This window comes from Asterias amurensis, chromosome 16 (genome assembly GCF_032118995.1).
Source record: "Asterias amurensis chromosome 16, ASM3211899v1".
NCBI lineage: Eukaryota > Metazoa > Echinodermata > Asteroidea > Forcipulatida > Asteriidae > Asterias > Asterias amurensis.
The window spans coordinates 9,442,400-9,463,821 of record NC_092663.1 but is presented as its reverse complement, the minus strand read 5'-3'; the positions used below and the strand labels follow the sequence as shown (position 1 = coordinate 9,463,821).

The following is a 21,422-nucleotide window of genomic DNA, read 5'->3' as shown; positions in this document are numbered from 1 at the left end:
TAAGGGAAAATTATCATAATCTTGAAACCATTTTCATGATGCCGTACACTGCAACTCCGAACCCTAGACACCCAAGAACGAGTATAAACCTCATCTTCCAATGGGCGTAAGAGTTACTGAACTGTCTGTGAAGGTATTCCACTGCCAATCTGGTGTCGGCGATAGTGGTGGAATTGTCGATGACATAGTCGGCGTGTTTGCGTTTCTCCGCGAGAGGCATTTGCGCGTTTATTCTCGCGAGGGCGTCCTCTTGGCAGAGGTTGTTACGAGACATCAGTCTTGTCAGTTGAGTCTCCTCATTGCTGAAGGGAAGAATATCAAAGAATAATGTTATACATCTGGTTGTTTATATTTTGTCAAACAAAAACCTTGACAGCATGCAGTAAATCATTAGTTGCAGTTGTGAAGATCAGACCTCATCTGCACGAACTTGTTACTCTGACAGTGAGAAATTGAACCAAGATCTTGGTGTGAAATACTTGTACACCATTATGAATAGTGATTTCCTTCCAAGTGTTTTGGCGACAATGACTGGAAAAAAAATTCTGGAAAAATGTTTCTGCAGAAACAATTCATGCTACAGGTACATCTCTAAAAGATGTATGTTCTTAAAACAAAAAAACCTTCATTTTAATTTCAAGTAATGGAACTTAGTATCATCATTATTTAATTGTTTGGCTTCAATTTAATTTTTAAAAGAATTTCATTGATATTTTGCGTAGTTTTTACACTCTTCAAATGCTTTCCAATGATATGTTTCTAGTTGGAGTCGCCAAAACGCACTTCTTTATCGAGGGCCATAAATTCCGTCCTAGTCTCACTCTGATCAAAAATGGTAACATTGACATAATTAGGAGAAACCATGACGGAAGAAATGGAATATAAACCTACCAGTAGACCACAATAACTTTCCGCAGGAATCTTCGTAAAGCACTGCCTTCAAGCAAGAGTGGAATATCCATTATAACATATGGATAACCTGTAAACGACACAATGAAATCGTTGCGTCAGTGATTTTTTTTCTTCTTCATACTTCAAGTTTACATTGTATCTTGAGAAGGAGTCCCGTTCAAAAACTTTCATCTAAGCGACATATTGTGTGTGACATCCATAATGATTTTAGCGATAGATCAGTTTGTTCAAGCTTGCATTTTGAATAAACTTCCTTTTTGGGTGTACAATGTGTTGCAAAAACATGATTGAAAACAAATAAGAACAAAGAAAGAGGTTTTTTATGAAAATAGAAATGAAGATGGATAGAAGGCCAACGAACATTCAGTGCTCCCAAGCCTTGACTATACTAATCTTTAGGTTGGACCCACCTTGGGCAGCATTAGCTAGGGTTCATGGCACCCAAGGCAGGCAGCTTTGGAGGATGGTGTCCCTTCAATAGCGCACACCCAAACATATTTGTCGACCCCATAATTCAAAGATTTATATTCTTCTATTAGTTTTTCAGTGATGTCCAAATTAGTTTTGTACATGAAAGCAAAGTGACAATTTCCTTGCTCTGTCAAAAACACCCAGATCCTTGTTATACAAGTCCTCAGTTAGGTAGACATGCTCAAACACAAATGACCCACACCCACCCATACAAGCCTTGGTAAATTTGTACCACCGCAAACACAGTACCTGGGGTGCTGGACCCGTTTCACTGCCTGTTCATCTTGGCCCCTTCCTCCCCCTGGTCCCCAAAAGAGATGCCACTGGGGGTCAATTAGGGGAAACAGATCATGGACCTACTTCCCATAACGGATGATTCAGGTAAAACCAGTGCCATGAAATTATGTCCTTACATTTTTACGAACCTTGGAGCAAACATTTGCAAACCCGCCACATCATTTCTCTCTGTATGTAAGGATGCGTGCAGGAGTTTAGTAACCGTCTCTTCTCATCATTACTGAAGATGATTCCCCCTAATTTAGCCCGGTCAATTGTACCGTCCTCTTGAAGAATGTCATTGCCAAAGTGCTTTACAATCTGTTTCCAGGACGGTTTGTTGGGCTCAACCACTGTGGAAATAGGGAGATTAAAGTTCTGCTTAATAATTTTTTACACCATTATAAACTAAAGAGATCACACCAAGTAATTTCATTCAGTAAAATTAAGAGTTCATCTCTTAATTTTTTTTAAAAACTTATTTCACGTAGAAGCTGCCTGAAAAAAAAAGTTGTTAATTTTATTTATTATTAATGTTTGTTTTTCATTTTGAAACATCTGTTTTAATTCGTTCCAGAGAAATGCTTAAAAAAATTATTTCCGCAAAAATCGGGCCATCCAAACTTAATGCCATTTCCAAGAGTGGCATAATAATTAGTCATCAGTTACTTTTTTAAGAAACTCATTTTGAAGGGGATCATCAGGACCCCCTTTAATAGCTCTGCTCTTTGCAGAATTTTGCGCTTACTGCCCACAGATTTGTGTGCTTTACAAATTACAGGGCACCGTAATCGCAGAATTTCATGGAAAGCACTAGTTGCGATAACGTAACCCTCCTGCCGACGGCGGAGCTACGCCGTTGGCAGGAGGGTTCGCCGTCGGCAGGAGGGTTACGTTATCGCAACTAGGAAAGCACGGCCATGAAATTGGGCCCATTTCCAAACGATCAATATCGGAGGCAAACTTATTTTATCCTAATAAGGAGATTTGAAACTTGGTGGAAGTATAACTAAGAGTGAGAGGGGTTTGTGGTCACACCATGTGACTATCTCTTTATGAGTAGTAGTGAAACCACTGGTTCTTTTCTGAACTTAAAAAGAGTGTTGTCCGCAAACCTCTCTTAGTTATTTGATCCTTCAAAAGTTTGATTTTCTCGCACCTTCTCTAGCGATTAAGTCAGCATCAATGACTGGACATCCGAGCTCCTTAAAGAAGCTTGATACAGTGCTCTTGCCGGATGCAATTCCACCCGTCAATCCAACTAGATACATGATGACCTGCTGAGAACAGAAGAATCTGCCTTAGAATTTCACAAAATATATCTGAAAATAGTTACGATATAACCGACATTCTTCTCGTCTGTCACTTGTCAGGAGGATGGAGGGTTATGATAGCGCAATATCTCCAAATATAATTTTAAAACAAGAAGAAATATTTTAAGGCCTGATGTACAAATATTTCCTTCTGGGGTCATTACCAAAGTGTTTTAGTTTTGTTATATTTTCATACCTAAAGTCCCTTCACTTACATCTTTAAAATAAGGAAGTAAGCTTTAAATTAATCATTCAAATAATTAAACAAACAACAAACCAAAGCAAAGTGAAAGTCTCAATGATGAGTGAGTTATTTATAGCTCACGTGATGTTGGCTTCACTATGTCCCTGCCCTTCCCCCTTCCATTGCCTTTCTTTTGCAAGACCTTTCAAAAATGACAGCAACACCTTAAAAATTAAATTTCAAGATTTAGTTAAAGATGCTATGTCAGATTTTTGGCCAATTTGACCCAAAAGTTTTGATTTCAAATTCAATAGGTATTTTGATGGGGGTCGAGAAAGTTACAAGCTTTCATTTGAGCCATTGCGCGAAAAAGTCCGCCATTTATTAGTAGCAGTGAAATAAAGTGCTCAAAATTAGTTTGTGTCTGGACCCCGACAATTATATCATGTGACCAATTCTTATGTGTTTTAAAAGAAATGTTTTAAATTTTGTCATGGTTCCTAACCATTAAAAGTAAAAGTTAATTTTTTTCCGTTAGAGCGGGTGATACTCTTTGAAATACCATTCACTCGAAAAATTCTATTTTTTAATGTTTGGGACCAAAAATCTGACATAGCATCTTTAAGGTGTGAGTGTTGCTGTCATTTTTGAAAGATCTTGCAAAGAAAGGCCTGCAAGGGGGAAGGGCAGGGACATAGAGTGAAGCCAACATCACATGAGCTATAAATAACATGAAGTTCAACATCAAGTTAAAAATCAAGGACTAAAGTCACTGTTCACAAACAGTACATTCGCTTCCAATCAATATCATAAATTAGCGTTTACCTGTGTTTACAGGTCTTCGACGCCCAGCTGACTGGTACTGCTGTCAGGTGACTGTATTCCCCATTCCGTTCACGTGAGCCATACCTAAAGATTGATATGAGACCTCACACGATTGGTCAAGAAGGAAAGAGGCCACCAATCAAAATCATTGTACTTAAGTGGCTTGTCTAAGGTTCAGGTAAGATGGCGGCGCCCATGGACCATCATCGTCGACAAAAATCTTGTGATGTAAGGCCAGCTTACAGGGAAGGTAGACGAGAAAGAGCTGTGAAGGTTTGTTAAAATATTTAGATATATGATTACTTTGTGTTTTTGTGTTATTTAAATGCCAAGCGAAGGGAAAAATAGAAATTGAAAGTCTGTACGGAGGGTCTCCTGTACAGACTTTGCCCAGTTTCCGGACACGCGCAACTGACTCGCTCAAACAAAGGAGCCTCAATGCCTAAACCAATTAAAGCTGTCTAGTTCTGTTTAATACATGAATTACTAGATTGTTGAATCAATTTAGTACCCAGGCTGGATAACTTTCCGTATGGCGCCACCACCTTTTCACTCATTTTTACAAAAAGGGATATCTCATTGAGGTAAATTAGATACTAAATTATTTCATATCGAATGAAAAAGTGGTGGTGCCATACGGAAATGTTTCCCCCAGGCTCATGCACAATGCAAGTAATTGTGTGCCATTACCCAACTATGCTCCTTACACATTTGTATGCGCGAATAAAAAAGGGAAAAATAAAAAAAACTCAATTATGTTAATTGCTTTGGTAGAACTAGACGAGGAACCCTAGACCATTTCTTTCCTTCATTGATACTTACTACGACTGGAAAAATTTCTGTATATTCAACTGTTACTTAAAGACAGTGGACACTATTGGCAATTGTCAAAGACCAGTCTTCTCACTTACTGTATCTCAACATGTGCATAAAACAACAAACCTGTGAAAATTTGAGCTCGATTGGTCGTCGAAGTTGCGATCGAGATATGAATGAAATAAAAAAAACCTTGTCACACGAAGTTGTGTGCTTTTAGATGCTTTATTTCGAGACCTCAAGTTCTAAACTTGAGGTCTCAAAATCAATTTGTGGAAAATAACTTCTTTCTCGAAAACAAAGTCACTTCAGAGGGAGCCGTTTCTCACAATATTTTATACTAGTAAAAAAAGGAGTATCAACCTCTCATCATTACTTGTTACCAAGTGAGGTTTTATGCTGATAATTATTTTGAGTAATTGCCAATAGTGTCCACGCACGGCTTTTAATATTAAATAAGCGGACAGAGACTAAATTAAAAACTAAGTCTTTCCACTGTTTTTCAGTCCCTTAAATCTCAATCTAATCACACTTCACGTGCCAATGGTATTGACTAATGTTCCTCAATATCTGCATTATGTAAAAACTCATTAACGAGTCTTAGAACCTTGGCGCTCACCGACTCATGCTAGTTGCAAAGGTAACCCTCCTCCCGACGGTAGGAGGGTTATGTTATCACGAACTAGGCTTGACATATGAATGCTTGATTGTAGATTAGAGGTTCACAAAGATGTTTGCATGTTTCTATTAGTTAAATTTAAAACAAATGTTTATTTTATTAATTTTTCATTAGGCCCCTATACAAAATACAATTAATATTTCCTTATCATCGATCCTTTCCTGTTGTAGGCCTAATTGGTTATTTTACATAATTTTGTATTGTGTCCCCCTTAAAAAATACAGAAAATTGTGTTCAAATGGTTAAAATTACATGATGGGAAACATTAAAAATGCACAACAAATACTTTACAGGGTGCTCTCACATCCCCAGGTTTTTTCAAGTTTGGACATAGTAGGCTGTATTTTTTCCCTTAGTTTTTAAAGTTCAGACATTTCTGTTGTGACAAGTTTTTCCTTATTTTTACCACTTCCCCAAAACAAGCACACATCAAGGTTACATACGTATATCCAATGTGTAATGAATCAATCACGACTGGTTAAAACGTCTCAAAGAAATCCTTTTCCCTAAAACCAATAAAAAGTTATCAAGGACTGTTACAGTTGTTCTACATTGTACTTCATCCCTGTTTTGAATTCTGGTTGTGTGTTTGGTGGACTTTGAGTTACAATTTTAAGTTAAGAAAGTTTGTTATTTGAATGCAATGTTTAGGTCCTTTTGCAAGATATTAATAGGCCTACATGTTGCGCTTTACTGCCCTGTGATTTTCATCATAGTGTCTGGGTGTTATTTTGAAACCCTGTTTTTAATTTGAACACCCTGTTAAACATGTATGTTGTATTAAAGGCAGTGGACACTATTGGTAATTACTCAACATAATTATCATCATAAAACCTTTCTTGATTACGAGTAATGGGGAGGGGTTGATAGTATTTAACATTGTGAGAAACAGCTCCCTCTAAAGTGACGTAGATTTCGAGAAAGAAGTAATTTTCCACGAATTTTATTTCGAGACCTTAAGTTTAGAATTTGAGGTCTCGAATCAAGCATCTGAAATCGCACAACTTTGTATGACAATGGTGTTTTTTCTTTCATTGTTATCTCGCAACTCCGACGACCGATTGAGCTCAAATTTGTACAGGTTTGTTATTTTATGCATATGTTGAGATACACCAACTGTGAAGACTAGTCTTTGACAATTACCAATAGTGTCCACTGTCTTTAAAGTGAACAATTTGGACACCCACAATTTCCAGCAAATTTGGACACCCTTTTTTTACCAAATCCTGGCTAAAACTTTTACTTTCATCCCGTTCTAGGTGTATACGATCAATCAGGAGTCTCGCTACTTGCTGGTCCAGGGAGTGCCTGCCATCAACGTCACCGATGAGCTGTTGAAACGTATGTCACTGTATGGCACTATAGAAGAGTACAAGATACTAGAGGAGTATCCAGCTGAGGCCTTCACCAAGGTGTATTGGGTCAAATATGCAAACATACAAGCAGCAAGGTATAATAGAACAGGATTGCAAAGGTTGTGGGTTCGAGTCCCACCTGAGTAATTTGCCTGTGATTTTTTTCACAGAACAGTGAAAAAAAAAAACCAGTGAACAGTGTACTGTGCTTACATAAGGGTAATTTAACCAAATTTGATAAAATACAGAGCCCGAATGTGGGGGAAAAATCCACAAGACTGCAGGGCTTGTTGATCAAATGTTTGTATTTGTCCAGAATTTATTTTACAAGACTATAATCAAGTCGAGCTGAACAAGCACTCAGAGAAGTCCTATTTCGTTTTTGTTTATGTGTACAAAGATATTACATGTATACAATCAGGTGGTAAAATCACTGGCATCGGGCTTGCAGTCTTGTGTTAAAGGCAGTGGACACTATTGGTAATTTTTCAAAATAATTATTAGCATAAAAGCTTACTTGGTAACAAGTAATGGGGAAAGGTTGATAGTATAAAACATTGTGAGAAATAGCTCCCTCTGAAGTGTCGTAGTTTTCGAAAAAGAAGTATTGCTCCAATATTTTTACCATCTCAGCTCCCTGGGGAGTATACAGCCTGTGCAGGCATGGTAGAACACCAACATAAATCAATCTTGAAAACCATCTCTGCCCTCATTTATCCATGAGTGAAGAGGAGCAACTAAAGTTAACTGTCTTGCTCAAGGACACACGTGTCACCCTGATGACTGGGCCACCAAAACTTGAGTCCATCGACTAAATCGCTGAGCTTCGACATGCCAGATTTGTATGAATAATTATTAATACAAATCTTACCCCCACAATTTCTCCAAAATCATATTCAGAAAGTTTTCTCTGACTTCAGAAAGGCACTGAAGGCCCAAATAAGAATTGCTTTTCATTTAAACCAGTCACAGATGGTTCAAGTGGAGTGGTATTTGGGTGGTAACCTTCTTGTATTTAATTTTTTTTTTATGAGAGATTGCCTAACATCACAATGCCATGGATGGCTACTTCAAGGTGAGGGCTACACTTAATTGATTTGGGCTATCGACCCAAATCAATTGTCACCAGGGGCACGCTGCCACTTACCTACTCCTGGGGCTGAAACAGGGTTACCCCCTTCACAGTCTGTAAGGATATAGGCATGGGTATCATCCACTAGGAGCCACCTACTCCTGGGGCTGAAACAGGGTGACCCCCTTCACAGTCTGTAAGGATGTAGGCAAGGGTATCATCCACTAGGAGCCACCTACTCCTGGGGCTGAAACAAGGTGACCCCCTTCACAGTCTGTAAGGATATAGGCATGGGTATCGTCCACTAGGAGCCACCTACTCCTGGGGCTGAAACAGGGTTACCCCCTTCACAGTCTGTAAGGATATAGGCATGGGTATCATCCACTAGGAGCCACCTACTCCTGGGGCTGAAACAGGGTGACCCCCTTCACAGTCTGTAAGGATATAGGCATGGGTATCATCCACTAGGAGCCACCTACTCCTGGGGCTGAAACAGGGTGACCCCCTTCACAGTCTGTAAGGATATAGGCATGGGTATCATCCACTAGGAGCCACCTACTCCTGGGGCTGAAACAGGGTGACCCCCTTCACAGTATGTAAGGATGTAGGCATGGGTATCATCCACTAGGAGCCACCTACTCCTGGGGCTGAAACAGGGTGACCCTCTTCACAGTCTGTAAGGATGTAGGCATGGGTATCCACTAAAAGCCTGGCTGGTAGGGCAGAATGCACTACTGTCCCAACATTTTAGAAAGCAATTATGGATTTAAGTGCTTTGATCAAGGGCACAAGGGCTCTGCTGCCGACAACACCAGAGCTTGGGTTCAGTGACCTACACCGAAACAGGTAAACTCATACCCAAGTCAACTCGTACCCAAGTCAACTCGTACCCAAAAATTTTGTACCCAAGTCAACTCGTACCCAAGTCAACTCGTACCCAAGTCAACTCGTATCCGAGTGAACTCGTACCGTATAACGTACATTGTATGCCGAAATGGAGAATTCCCGTGCGGCGTGAATTTATAAGCGATAGGAAACGTAGTTGCGATAACGTAACCCTCCTACTGGCGGCCGTCGGGAGGAGGGTTACATTATCGCAACTAAAGGAAACGATGTTCTACTTGCTTCATAACATAATTTTATTTTTATTGATGTTAGATGTTCCTCTCGTTTCTGCTTAAAATCATTCAGATACACTTTTTAAAGCAAACTAGGCATGTTTGATGTTCATCTCTTCTTTTTTTAAGACATAGCTATAGACATAGGCCTAAAAATGTACAATGTACAAATCCAATAGAAACAAAACATAAACTAATTTAAACAAACCAATAAACTATATGAATTGGTTCATGAATTTTCAACCCAATAAAAAAACAAATTTGGTAAGTTCTTATTATATTATTCAGGGAAACAAAACTACAACTTATTCCAACAAACCAATGTAAATGTATGATTATAAATAATATTATCAATATAAATATGTTTATTAGTACGAGTTGAGTTGTGGTAATCAATTTTTGCCGACAGAGAAACCAAACAACTTAGAAATAAAAAAAATTGGGTACGAGTTGACGTGGGTACAAGTTGACCTGGGTATGAGTTGACCTGGGTACGAGTTGATTGGGTACGAGATGACCCGAATTCACCTACACCACATGGCCACGACATGCCAAAATTGTTTTTTATTGCTACTTTTTGTACTTTAAGCACTTCTATGAAAATGGGCGCTAATATTGTTGTAATTTGTCGTACTAGAATGTGCAAGAGGAAGCTTGACGACCAACCGTTTTATGGAGGAACTCTCCACTTATGCTACGCTCCTGAGTATGAATCCGTTGAAGACACGAGACTCAAGCTCCAGGAGAGACGTAAAGACGTCGCACGGCGGCTGAGAAAACTCCAGCCGGGAGGCAACGGTAAGAATTGTTTTTTGTCTCACACTGGATGTATGATGAGGTGGCCAATATTATTAATAATAGTGGCTTCTTAAACAGCGCGCATATCCGTCCCATCCAAAGGACGCAGCAACAATGGTCAAGTGTCTTGCTGAAGGACACAAGTGTCACAACTCTCGAATCCACACTCTGCTGAACCCAACACTCATTACTCGTGCTGAAAAAAATGTATAGCGATCAACGAACACAGCGGGATCCATGAGTTTTGATCAGTATAGTGGTCATTCGGTACAAGATGACATCCATGAGCAGCAAGCCATGAAGTGGATAATATTGAACGGTCGAACAGTAGGAGGGTTGACTATGTACTGTGTAGATGCCCGATACACTTGATAAAACTTGATAAAACATAGTTCTTTATTCACTGCTAATCGTTTTGTTTATTTGTTTGGATATGGAAATAAAGTGAATTGAATTGAATTGAATACCAACTGAAAAAGTTTTGCAGACTGGCCTAGTGTATCTATTGATCAAAACCACAGTGGATGATGATATTGAATGGTCGGACAGTGGGAGGGTTAAGCTAGCAATTGGACATTTGCATCAATCACTTAGAATATTAATTTTGTTTTAATAAGGTAATACTATAAAAAAATAACAATGCCTAAGCAACTCCAAAATGAGAGAATGTGCTTTAGCAGATGTAAACTTGCATCGTGGTTAAAACATGTTAATTTGGGTTTTACCCATATGGGCCTACACCCCTGTGTGTTAGCACTGTATACTCAGTACTTTCTCGAGCTATGTGAAAACAAAATCCCAGGCATATTATTCTAGTTAAGTTGGAAAGACACTGCTCTAGAATTGCAAAGGTCGCGGGTTTGAATCCCACCCGAGTAATACACCTGTGAGGTTTTTCACAGAGCTTCGGGAAAGTACTAAGTACATCGGTGTTGTTGGTGAACATATTATTCTAATTCACAGGGATGAGAAATTTCAGACTTTTAACTGAATTCAGATTTGTTTGTATCTGCTTTGTTAATGGCAGTGGACACTATTGGTAACTACTCAAAATAATTATTTGCATAAAACCTTACTAGGTAAACAAGTAATGGGGAAAGGTTGATAGTGTTAAACTACGTGAGAAACGGCTTCCTCTGGAGTAACGTAGTTTTCAAGAAAGTTTTCGAGACCTCAGATTTAGATTTTGAGGTCTCAAAATCAGGCATCTGAAAGCACACAACTTTGTGTGACAAGGGTGTTTTTTCTTCTATAGTTATCTCGCAACTTCGACGACCAATTTAGCTCAAATTATCACAGGTTTGTTATTTTGTGCATCCGTTGACATGCACTAAGTGAGAAGACTTGTCTTTGACAGTTACCAATAGTGTCCACTGTCTTTAAAAATAAATGCTGCTGTTTGATTTACTTCTTTAGCACTGAGGATACTGTTCCAAGAAGCTCCTTGGAATCTAGAACTCCAGGGGTTACCAAACCAGGTGGAAATGCCTTCATTAATAATAATAATAATATCGAAGTCTTATATAGCGCACGTATCTACCAAACAGGGTACTCAAGGCGCTGAGTATATACAAACTTTCAGAAAGATAGGTAATTGCATTGATGAATTTTGAGACCCAATTATTTAGCACCTTCTACGGGTTTACAAGGTGCTGCGGCGCATACAACAGCCACAGCCAGGAACACCAGGGCGAACCCCTTCTCTTTTCGAAAAGTGCACTGGGTTCTTTTACATGCGTTACACAACACATGGGACCAACGGCTTTACGTCCCATCCAAACGACGAAGCAATGGTTAAGTGTCTTGCTTAAGGACACAGGTGTCACGGCTGGGGATTCGAACCCACACTCTGCTGATCAGAAACACCAATATACCTACTTAAATTTAGATTGTAGTTTCAGACTTGTTTGTTAGAAATGACTCCCATCCTTGTTTACATTGTATTTATTGTTGCTGTTGTTTTTAGCGGACGTACCACATACTGTTGGGCAAGATCATTCTTCATCTTCATCAACACAAGACAATGCACCTATAGCATCAAAGTCAGACACCCCAGCTCCCACATATCTGGACTCAAGCAAAAGCCAACACATTGGCCCAAGGAAACCAGACTCTACCATCGCCAAACCACCGAATACATCCACAGACTCTAGTGCTGCCGTTAAACAAGAAGTACCACTGCATCTGCCAGCCCCTCCCAAAGTCCTCCCCGCTTGGGAATGGGAGAAACCATTAACATCACATGACCAGTTTCCCCGGTTACCAACGGCGCATGCAACATTACCCCTCAATTACAATCCATACCCTGACGACTACAAGCCACATGATGTTGAGGCGTCACAAGAGGGCGCCAGTCATCGAAATGCTACATCTGAAATAAATCCACCGTTAAGGTCAAACATATTGAAAGATTCAACGGCGGACACAAGTGGGTTGAACTTCCTGAAAACGGGAGCGAGGCCCAAGTTCAAACTCAAACAGGACAGGCGACGAGTGGGAGAAGCAAGGCCGAACCAGCCGACATTTCTTGAGCGTGTTGCATGGCGCGAGGGCGCCGTAAGCGAACCGGAAGCAGGGACGCGACCGGACGTGTCAGATGATCGAAGAGCTCAGCTAGCTCACCTCAAGAGACCCTATCAGAATCAATTTCCCATACCGAGTACATCTGATCAGGTCCCACCAAATGCGGAATTGACCTCCTCACTTATACGACACCCGCTGGTCAAGCGTAAACACCCTGCGGATTGTCCACAGCCCTTTCTCGTAGCAGAGACACGGTTCCAGGGTGAACTGCAAATGCCTCAGTCTGAGCAGTGGAAGGAGGGAGGGTTTGGGGTGTTACCAAGAATGGATTTGCCCCCAACCATGCCAACCATGAGCGAATCCTCGTTTGATAGGATGGTGCACAATTTTCCACAACAACAAAGAAATGTAAGTATTCTCAAATTTTGTCTTCATAAGCGCAGTAAATGCATTCAGGATTACAAATCTTGTTAACAATATTTTGTTAAAATTGAAGTAATTTAATAATCCAAATTACTTCATGCAGCCACATTTTATACAGCCACATTCTACGCATTTTATACACAGCTCAATGAAAGAGGTATTTTAAAGTCACCTGGAAATAGATTTTTTTTTCTTTCAAACATAAGAGTATATGCTTACGAACAATAAAACAATTTTTTTAGTAATTGTCACGATTTATATGTTTAAAAAATATATAAAGTTCTTTGTGGGGGGCTGACTCCGCCTACCCCTTTTGTGACGTCAATCGAGGCAGACTTTGCCTGCAATGCGTATAGTAAACACACGTGCAAAGTACATGTACGTCCAAGTCGTAAGTTGGTACATTTCAAAAAGTGTTTTTCTGCATTCAGCAGCAATACACCTGGTCGGCATTGCCGGAAAAAAACAAGAATTTTTTTTTTGAAACGTACAAACTCACGACTTGGTCCGTACATGTACTTTGCAATTGTGTTTACTCTACGCATTACAGGCAAAGTCTGCCTCGATTGACGTCACAAACAGCGCCCTCTCGGGTCGGGGTCTACTCTTAAATTTGTAAATAACATAAGAACTGATTTTTTAAAACCTTAGTTAACTGTTTATTCACATTCCACTCATCAAAACACATATATTAGTGACAAAAGCTTTATTTTGAAAAAATACCACTTCCAGGTGACTTTAAGTACAATTTGAAACTTGGCATGGCGGAAGTACATTCGGGTGAGGTTTGCAGTGCAGTGGTGGCAGTATCATGACTGGCAGTATCAGGCTGGTAAAATATCAACTTAGTAAATGAATTTTCTAAGAAACACAGCCAAATACTCACATAATTTTGTTTACGGTTCGACTAGCTTCACTAGTCATCCTCAGAACGAGGTTGGTGGCGCTGTTGCCTGCTTCAGCCAAACCACCATCCAGTGGCCGAAGCAGGCAACAGCGCCACCAACCGACTGGTGGTGCCTCGTTCTGAGGATGACTAGTGATACTAGTCGAAACGTAAACAAAATTACGTGAGTATTTGGCTGTGTTTCTTTAGAAAATTAATTTATTAAGTGGTGGCAGTGTTGTAAGCAAGTCATTTTTCATCTAGTCAAGTCAAGTCGCAAGTCATCTTTGTCCAAGTCAAGTCGCAAGTCAACAAAATCGAGTCCAAGTCACCGACTCGAGTCAACAACACTGAGTGGTTGTTCTGAGAAGAACTGGTGGCTGTTAACTCAACGTCTCGATCAGTCTGCTCTAATCAGCTTACATTTTGTGATGATGCTCTGTTTATTTTTGATCAACCTTTGATATGAAGAAAGGGGCATGTGAAAACTTCAGGTGTTATTTGTGTAACTCTTGAATTGATTTGGAAATTATGATACTTAATGTTAAAATTCCCAAATGACTGATGTAACATCATGCCTAAGCTTGGGCGATATCACGATATTATCGAATATCGCGATATTAATTTGGAAACGATTTCGATATCGGATGGATTTGGTTTAAATCAAAATATCGATATATCGCGATATATCGCAATATATCGTGATAATCGCGATATATCGTGATATCGATTAAATATCGTGATGTATTTGCTAGCTGAGACATCTTGCACCCCATAGGTTTGGAGGAGTAAAACCAAAAGAATAGGTCATTAGAACACCTCTCTTATGCCATGACTGTCTCTTCTACAACTTTCACTTGGAGTTTGAAGACTGATGATGTCAAATTTAATTAATCGCGATTATATCGAATATCGCGATATATTGTCGGCGATATATCATGAATAAAATAAATCGATATCGCCCAAGCTTAATCATGCCTGACAGGAAATGCCCTGGAAAGAAACAAGATCACCTTTTCTGTACAAACAAGTTTATGCCTACGTGTAGATTGTACATACCCTGCCTTGAACTTTGCTCATGAAAAGGGCACAGCAATTTCGTTCTTGTATGGGGCACCAGTATTAGTAAAATTTGTATTGAAACCTTGCAAAGGGCACCACAGCAAAAGCGAAGAGCACCATATCAATTACTGTTGGTGATGCGAGTCATTTTGAGGACTGCTATTAAAATCTCATAGCTAAACGTTTAGCCAAAGTGTTTTTTGAAGATGAACGTTTTGTCGCACAAGGAGATACATGTCTATATGTGGTTCCCACAGTCCTCAAATTCATTTTTAAGCATTTAGACAACAATTTTAATGCGGGGCCTACTCTGAGGAAATGAGTCATAACATTACTTATGTTTACTTTTAAAGAGAAAATGTCTGGCTGACATTCTAGTTGTAATGTTTTCTTGATATATTTTTGTATAGAGAATAGTAGCAAATTGATTAATGAAGATAACAGAGAATAGTTAAAAATTGATTAATTCAGATAAGATTTGATATCACATGAGCTCTTGTGGTAGCCGTTCGTGGTGTGATAGCAGTTACTGGAATGATAGCGCCCTCTTGTGGCGAGTGGTCTGTGGCGAGTGGTCCTTGGGGTGGTAGCGGTTTATAGCGATTATAAATGTTGTTACTACACAACTAGAGCGTCTTGGGACCAAGACTATCCAAGACCATACAGTATTAACTAAAAACCCAAATAGACCGATCCATTAAGCTCCGCCCCATTGCGTATTGACCAATCACAATGCAACGAAGGTCCGACACTAAGGTCCGAAGAGCACCATATCAATTACTGTTGGTGATGCGAGTCATTTTGAGGACTGCTATTAAAATCTCATAGCTAAACGTTTAGCCAAAGTGTTTTTTGAAGATGAACGTTTTGTCGCACAAGGAGATACATGTCTATATGTGGTTCCCACAGTCCTCAAATTCATTTTTAAGCATTTAGACAACAATTTTAATGCGGGGCCTACTCTGAGGAAATGAGTCATAACATTACTTATGTTTACTTTTAAAGAGAAAATGTCTGGCTGACATTCTAGTTGTAATGTTTTCTTGATATATTTTTGTATAGAGAATAGTAGCAAATTGATTAATGAAGATAACAGAGAATAGTTAAAAATTGATTAATTCAGATAAGATTTGATATCACATGAGCTCTTGTGGTAGCCGTTCGTGGTGTGATAGCAGTTACTGGAATGATAGCGCCCTCTTGTGGCGAGTGGTCTGTGGCGAGTGGTCCTTGGGGTGGTAGCGGTTTATAGCGATTATAAATGTTGTTACTACACAACTAGAGCGTCTTGGGACCAAGACTATCCAAGACCATACAGTATTAACTAAAAACCCAAATAGACCGATCCATTAAGCTCCGCCCCATTGCGTATTGACCAATCACAATGCAACGAAGGTCCGACACTAAGGTCCGACAAGCGTGCGCGTATGCTTGGCGCGTGCGACAGAGTTGTGCAGAAAAGCATTGGAGAGGCTCACATGTTCTTGCTCACACGTGCGTCGTGGGCGGAGCCTACTGGATCGGTCTATTGTTGGACTCTGACAATGAGGGTATGCGTGATTCCATGTCGAGCATGATTAATTTACTAGTGCAGTCGTCAGTGCAACTCAATATGGAAACTCAACACCCAAACTGTTGGACTCTGATTATGGTGGTATGGTATGCCTGACCCAATGTTGGAACACGTTGCCTTGAATCGGTCGAGTTGGTCTTTGAAATGCGTTTGTAACCGTTTTTTTTATAAAATGCATATGGGTAGAAAGATGTTTTAAAAGTAGAATACAATGATCCACACAAACATGCCTCAAAATTGCACGGTTTTCCTTTTACCTCGTGGACTCCCATAAATGGCCGACCGTGTAAGTTCGCACAGTAAAAGGAAAACCTCGCAATTTCGAGGCAAACTTGTGTGGATCATTGTATTCTACTTTTCAAACATCTTTCCAACCATATGCAATTTATAAAAAACGGTTACAAATGCTTTTTATAGACCAACTCGACCAATTCAAGGCAACGTGTTCCTTTAAGTATGGTCAGTTTACTAATTTAATAGAATCAAGCAAAAAATGCAGTTGGATTTTGAAGGGTTAGTGTTGGTTAGGGTCAAAGCACACCCAAATAGGGAAATTTGTATTTCTTACGAAAAACTCCAGTGGCACAAAGTCAATTCAGTGTCCCTAAGGCAATGATCAGGGGCATAGAATCGGTTGCCTCTGTTGCCTCAATGCAGCATCAGGCCTCCTTTGAGTTTGTTATCATTCCACTGTCTTGCTTCTTTTCTCAGATATCCTACTTCTCCTTTAAGGTTATGTTGCCGACCCAATTACGTCTCGATTGACTTTCCCCCCCATCTGTCCATGCTTACATGTAACTCTAAGAACTTGGCATTTGTCATAAGCCACTTTATGCTGGAGTTATCCTGGCTACATGATTATTGGCTCCATTAGAGTGACAATGTATCACTCATGAGGCTTTAAAGGGGCTACAGCATTCACATGATGGCGCGGATGTTTTATCTGCCAGGCACATGGCCAGTTGGTCGCCATGTGGTGTAATTGAGTAAGGCAAGGAGCCAAGAGTGTATGTCGCTTAAAGGGGCAGTCAGGGGTTGGAATATCCACTGGACTGCCTGTCCAATGTCCACTTTTCTTTATTTCTAGCCTACATTTCGCTCTACTGCTGGAGGAGAGCCTCTTCACCAATTCTCCATTTCTCTCTATCCGGACTGTTTGTTGTCAATCAATGACCCTTTGTTGTGAATATTTAAAACGAAAAAATTGACAAATGTCATCTTTTTTTTAGTCAAGGTTATGTTTAGAAATGAAATCAAGAGTGCCTAGTGCTTCATTTTGTTGCATAAATTTGAACCTGAAAATCTTGGCAAAAAATGTAAAAATCATAAGGGGTAAACCTTGCACTTTTATCAAATTTTGACTAAGAATTGAGGTTTTTTATTGTGCACGGAAGAGCCACAGCTATTGCTTTTTCATATCATGTTATCCTTGATTTTCTCTTTACATTTTCAAATATTGGAATTTTAAGGGGGAAAGTATTTAGATAAACTAACAGTATAATATTGGGAAATATTTATGTTTCATGAAATTGTGAAGTATTATTTGTTACATACTTGTTACAAAACTTGTTTTGTATTTCTACAGCCAACTCAAGGGCCTGGTATAAATGCATTCAATAACGGGGAATACACAGCGCCCATGAGAACGCCTCGACCTGCAGCAGTAGCAGCAGCAGCAGCAGCAGTAGCCGCAGCAGCCGCCATTGCTGCAGCAGCAGACGGGGAACCCGACTCCAAGCGTCGGAGGATCTAAACATCGGACAGCGACAGTCAAGTGAGATTATTAGCATGTTGAAGGATTTGTCAGATAGTGTAGTTTCAATCCATAAATATCATAGAGGTTTTTATGTAAACCGCTTTTTTGTGACAAAAGTTTGCATTTCTTAACCCTCCTACTATAAGAGTGTTTCCCAAGAAAGCTTTGAACCCATACCTCACTATGCTGCAATAGTGCAGAGCTGGAGATTTTGGGCAACATTCAGGGCGATATTTAGAACTACATTCAACATATTCATTTGGGGTTTACCCACATACACCGATGTGTGTTAGCACTGTATACTCGGTACTTTCCTGAGTTCGGTGAAGAAATATCACAGGCATAAGGTTTCTTTAATCAGGGAGATTTTCAAATGTGTTAAAGGCAGTGGACACTATTGGTAATTACTCAAAATAATTATTAGCATAAACCTTACTTGGTGGCGAGTAATGGGGAGAGACTGATAGTATAAAACATTGTGAGAAACGGCTCCCTCTGAAGTGCCATAGTTTTCGAGAAAGAAGTAATTTTCCACGAATTTGATTTCGAGACCTCAGATTTAGAACGAATTTGATTTCGAGACCTCAAGTTTAGAACTTGAGGTCTCGAAATCAACCATCTAAACGCACACAACTTTGTGTGACAAGGGTGTTTTTTTCTTTCATTATTATCTCGCAACTTTGATGACCGATTGAGCTCAAATTTTCACAGGTTAGTTATTTTGTCTTTGACAATTGCCAATAGTGTCCACTGTCTTTAATCAACGTGGTTAGGTTTGATCATATTCAGGGGTCTGTACAGTGTAGGTCTGTCAGGGAGAGTACTTATACACTGATAAGAAAGTATGGCATGGGTTAGTTCACCATGACGTGCCGAGCAGACATGGGAGAATTTTAGGCATCTTAGGGTATTGCACCTGTAGGCCTTTCTACATATATAGACCTTTATCATACTGTCACCATCTTGGTCATGTTCCCTGTTTCCATAACAGTAATGAATGCCAACATTCATTGTGCAAACACGGCACCAGACTATTATTTTGTTAATCGTTTGGTTACAATTAGTTTGAATAGAGTAAAATCAAGATGGTCACACCTAAATAAAGGTCTATTGCAACGTCAAAGCCCGAAACTGTAGAAAGCTCTATGCAAAACAAAAACAGATGGCCACAGTTTGTAATAATGTCATAGCATTGCCTAACAACCTTTTTTGTGCTTACTTACTGCGATGTTCCATTTCATAGCGCTACTAACAGTAAGCAGATGAAAAGGCATGCTAACCTTTCATGCTTACTGTGTGAAAACGAATGATTTAACAACACAATCCATGGGAAATGCACAACATGGCCACCTAACTTTTTTGCTAGCCTGTGAAATACGCTTATGCTTAAGCAAATTTTTCTGCTATAGTTGGCTTGAAAATCTGCTTACTGTTATAAGCAAGCAGCTCAATAAAAATAGGCCTTGGTCTTAGCTTTGGTTGCCTTTTTTCTGACAGACCCAACAAAATTTGCTTAGCATGGAATTTCTACCTCGATAAAAACAGGATTACCACCCAAATTTCCACATGATTTTCAGGATGAGCAAACAACAGTTGAATACCAGTAACAAACAGTATGCAACAAATGGAAATGTGGTTGGTAAACCTGTTTTTATCAAGGAAGAAATTTATGCTAAGCAAATTTGTGTGCTTAGCAGCTCTATGAAATTGGGCGCAGAACTGGGTGGTTTTTAGTTGGACATGTACACTTGAGCTACAACCGTAATTCTTCTCACTTTGAAGAATCAAGTAATTGTGAAAAGATAAGTGGATGTTGGGTTTTATTTAGCTGATTTGTTCTTAAAATTGTAAACATCCTCTGACCTTTGTTTCAAAAACTATATAAGTGTTGATATAACTCGGTCCACGCCCGTCTGTTTGTGAGCATGCAGGATAGCACAGTGTTGATTCCTTCACCGTGACTACATGATGCTTTTTCATGAAAGCTTAAAAATAACCCAACCTAATACGCAAATAAACCACTTTCGTATCTTCTCCATGAAAGGGATACATTTTTGAAAACCCACATCCTGAAAGGATTTTGGTGGCTAACGACCTAGTTTTGTTGTAAAAGCGCAGGAAATTAAAGGGAGCAGAGAAACACTGCCATGTGGGTTTGTTGCCCTAATCCAGGTCACAGGCGTGTGACCCTGTTCACAGTTTCCCATCCGGCTCAGACACCCTGGCAGACAAACCTGACGTCCCCTTAATTGTTTACAATTAATGGGTCCAAGAAGAACGAGAGTGGGAGAAGAAAAGAAAAAAACATGGAGGCACCCAAGGTTTCGGCGTGACTCAAAGATTGATTGTAACAGGAAGGGATAGTGATAGGTGTCTTTATTTGGCAAGGGATGGAAGTATTTATGGCATGCTAGTTGTAATTATTCTTCTGGGAACTGAACCACTGACGTCTGGTTTCGTGTTGTGGAGGGAAGGGGATTATGGGAGTGTGGGGAGAAATGTAGGTTATGGGGTAAATTGGGGGCGTTGTAGACTGCTCGTTGTGGTGTTTTGTGTAGTTGGAACTATGTTTGTTAAGGGGGTTTTGGGGTTAGCTGTGGTGTGTTGGGTTCTGTGAGTTCTACCTTGATGGTATGTGGTTGGGTTTTACATGAACGGGGATTATAACTTTAAAGGAGGTATTTACGTCTAATTTGAATACATGTATTTATTTACTGTGTTTGTAGGCAGTGTTTTGAGATGGTTACCAGACCTATAGTAACTGGATGGTGCTCTGTGTGTGGTAGAAGAAGGTATTGACCCACCTCACTGACAATTTCATCATCACAAAAACCTGGGATGCGTCATTTTGGGGAAAATATTGACACTTGAAAATAGGCCAAAAAAGGAAACAAAAACATTTTTATCAAATTTGGGCCAATTTTGAAGCTGTGTTTTTCTGCACTATGATGCAGTACGATATTGACACTTAAAAATAGGCAAAAAAAGGAAACAAAATCATTTTTATCAAATTTGGGCCAATTTTGAAGTTGTGTTTTTCTGCACTAAAATGATGCAGTACACTCTACTGATGCCTTTTTTTAAAACTTGAGCTATGATTCAAGCTATATTTAGGAAAATATTGATACTGGAAAAATAGGCCAAAAAATGAGGAAAAAAATTACAAGGGTTAAGTGCAGCATTTTTATCTGATGCATTTTTATATAACTTGAGCTATGATTCAAGCTATATTTAGGGAAATATTGATACTGGAAAAATAGGCCAAAAAAATGAAGAAAAAAAACGACAAGGGGCAAGTCCAGCATTTTGATCAAATTTTTGCCAATTTTGAAGATTTTTTTTTTGCTCTAAAATGATGCAGTAGGCTCTTCTGATGCATT

At 39.5% G+C, this 21,422-nt stretch overlaps 2 protein-coding genes across 3 annotated transcripts; one reads left to right on the top strand and one right to left on the bottom strand.

The window, feature by feature from the left end:
- Positions 1-13: 13 nt before the first annotated feature.
- Positions 14-4,060, bottom strand: LOC139948662 (dephospho-CoA kinase domain-containing protein-like). Of its 2 annotated transcripts, none has more exons than XM_071946884.1 (5): positions 3,982-4,060; positions 2,819-2,936; positions 1,809-2,012; positions 892-979; positions 14-302 (listed from the first exon to the last, which is right to left on the bottom strand). In XM_071946884.1, the coding sequence occupies exons 2-5, from the start codon at positions 2,928-2,930 to the stop codon at positions 14-16; spliced, it is 693 nt and encodes a 230-aa protein (XP_071802985.1). In that variant the 5' UTR covers positions 2,931-2,936; positions 3,982-4,060. The 2 variants fall into 2 exon arrangements, with proteins under 2 accessions (XP_071802985.1, XP_071802986.1); XM_071946885.1 differs by having other exon boundaries at positions 2,819-2,939; positions 3,982-4,043.
- An 83-nt stretch (positions 4,061-4,143) lies between these two features.
- Positions 4,144-21,353, top strand: LOC139948658 (uncharacterized). Its single transcript, XM_071946878.1, has 5 exons — positions 4,144-4,254; positions 6,736-6,926; positions 9,659-9,819; positions 11,786-12,750; positions 17,872-21,353. The coding sequence occupies exons 1-5, from the start codon at positions 4,165-4,167 to the stop codon at positions 18,037-18,039; spliced, it is 1,575 nt and encodes a 524-aa protein (XP_071802979.1). The 5' UTR covers positions 4,144-4,164; the 3' UTR covers positions 18,040-21,353.
- The last annotated feature ends 69 nt before the right edge of the window (positions 21,354-21,422 follow it).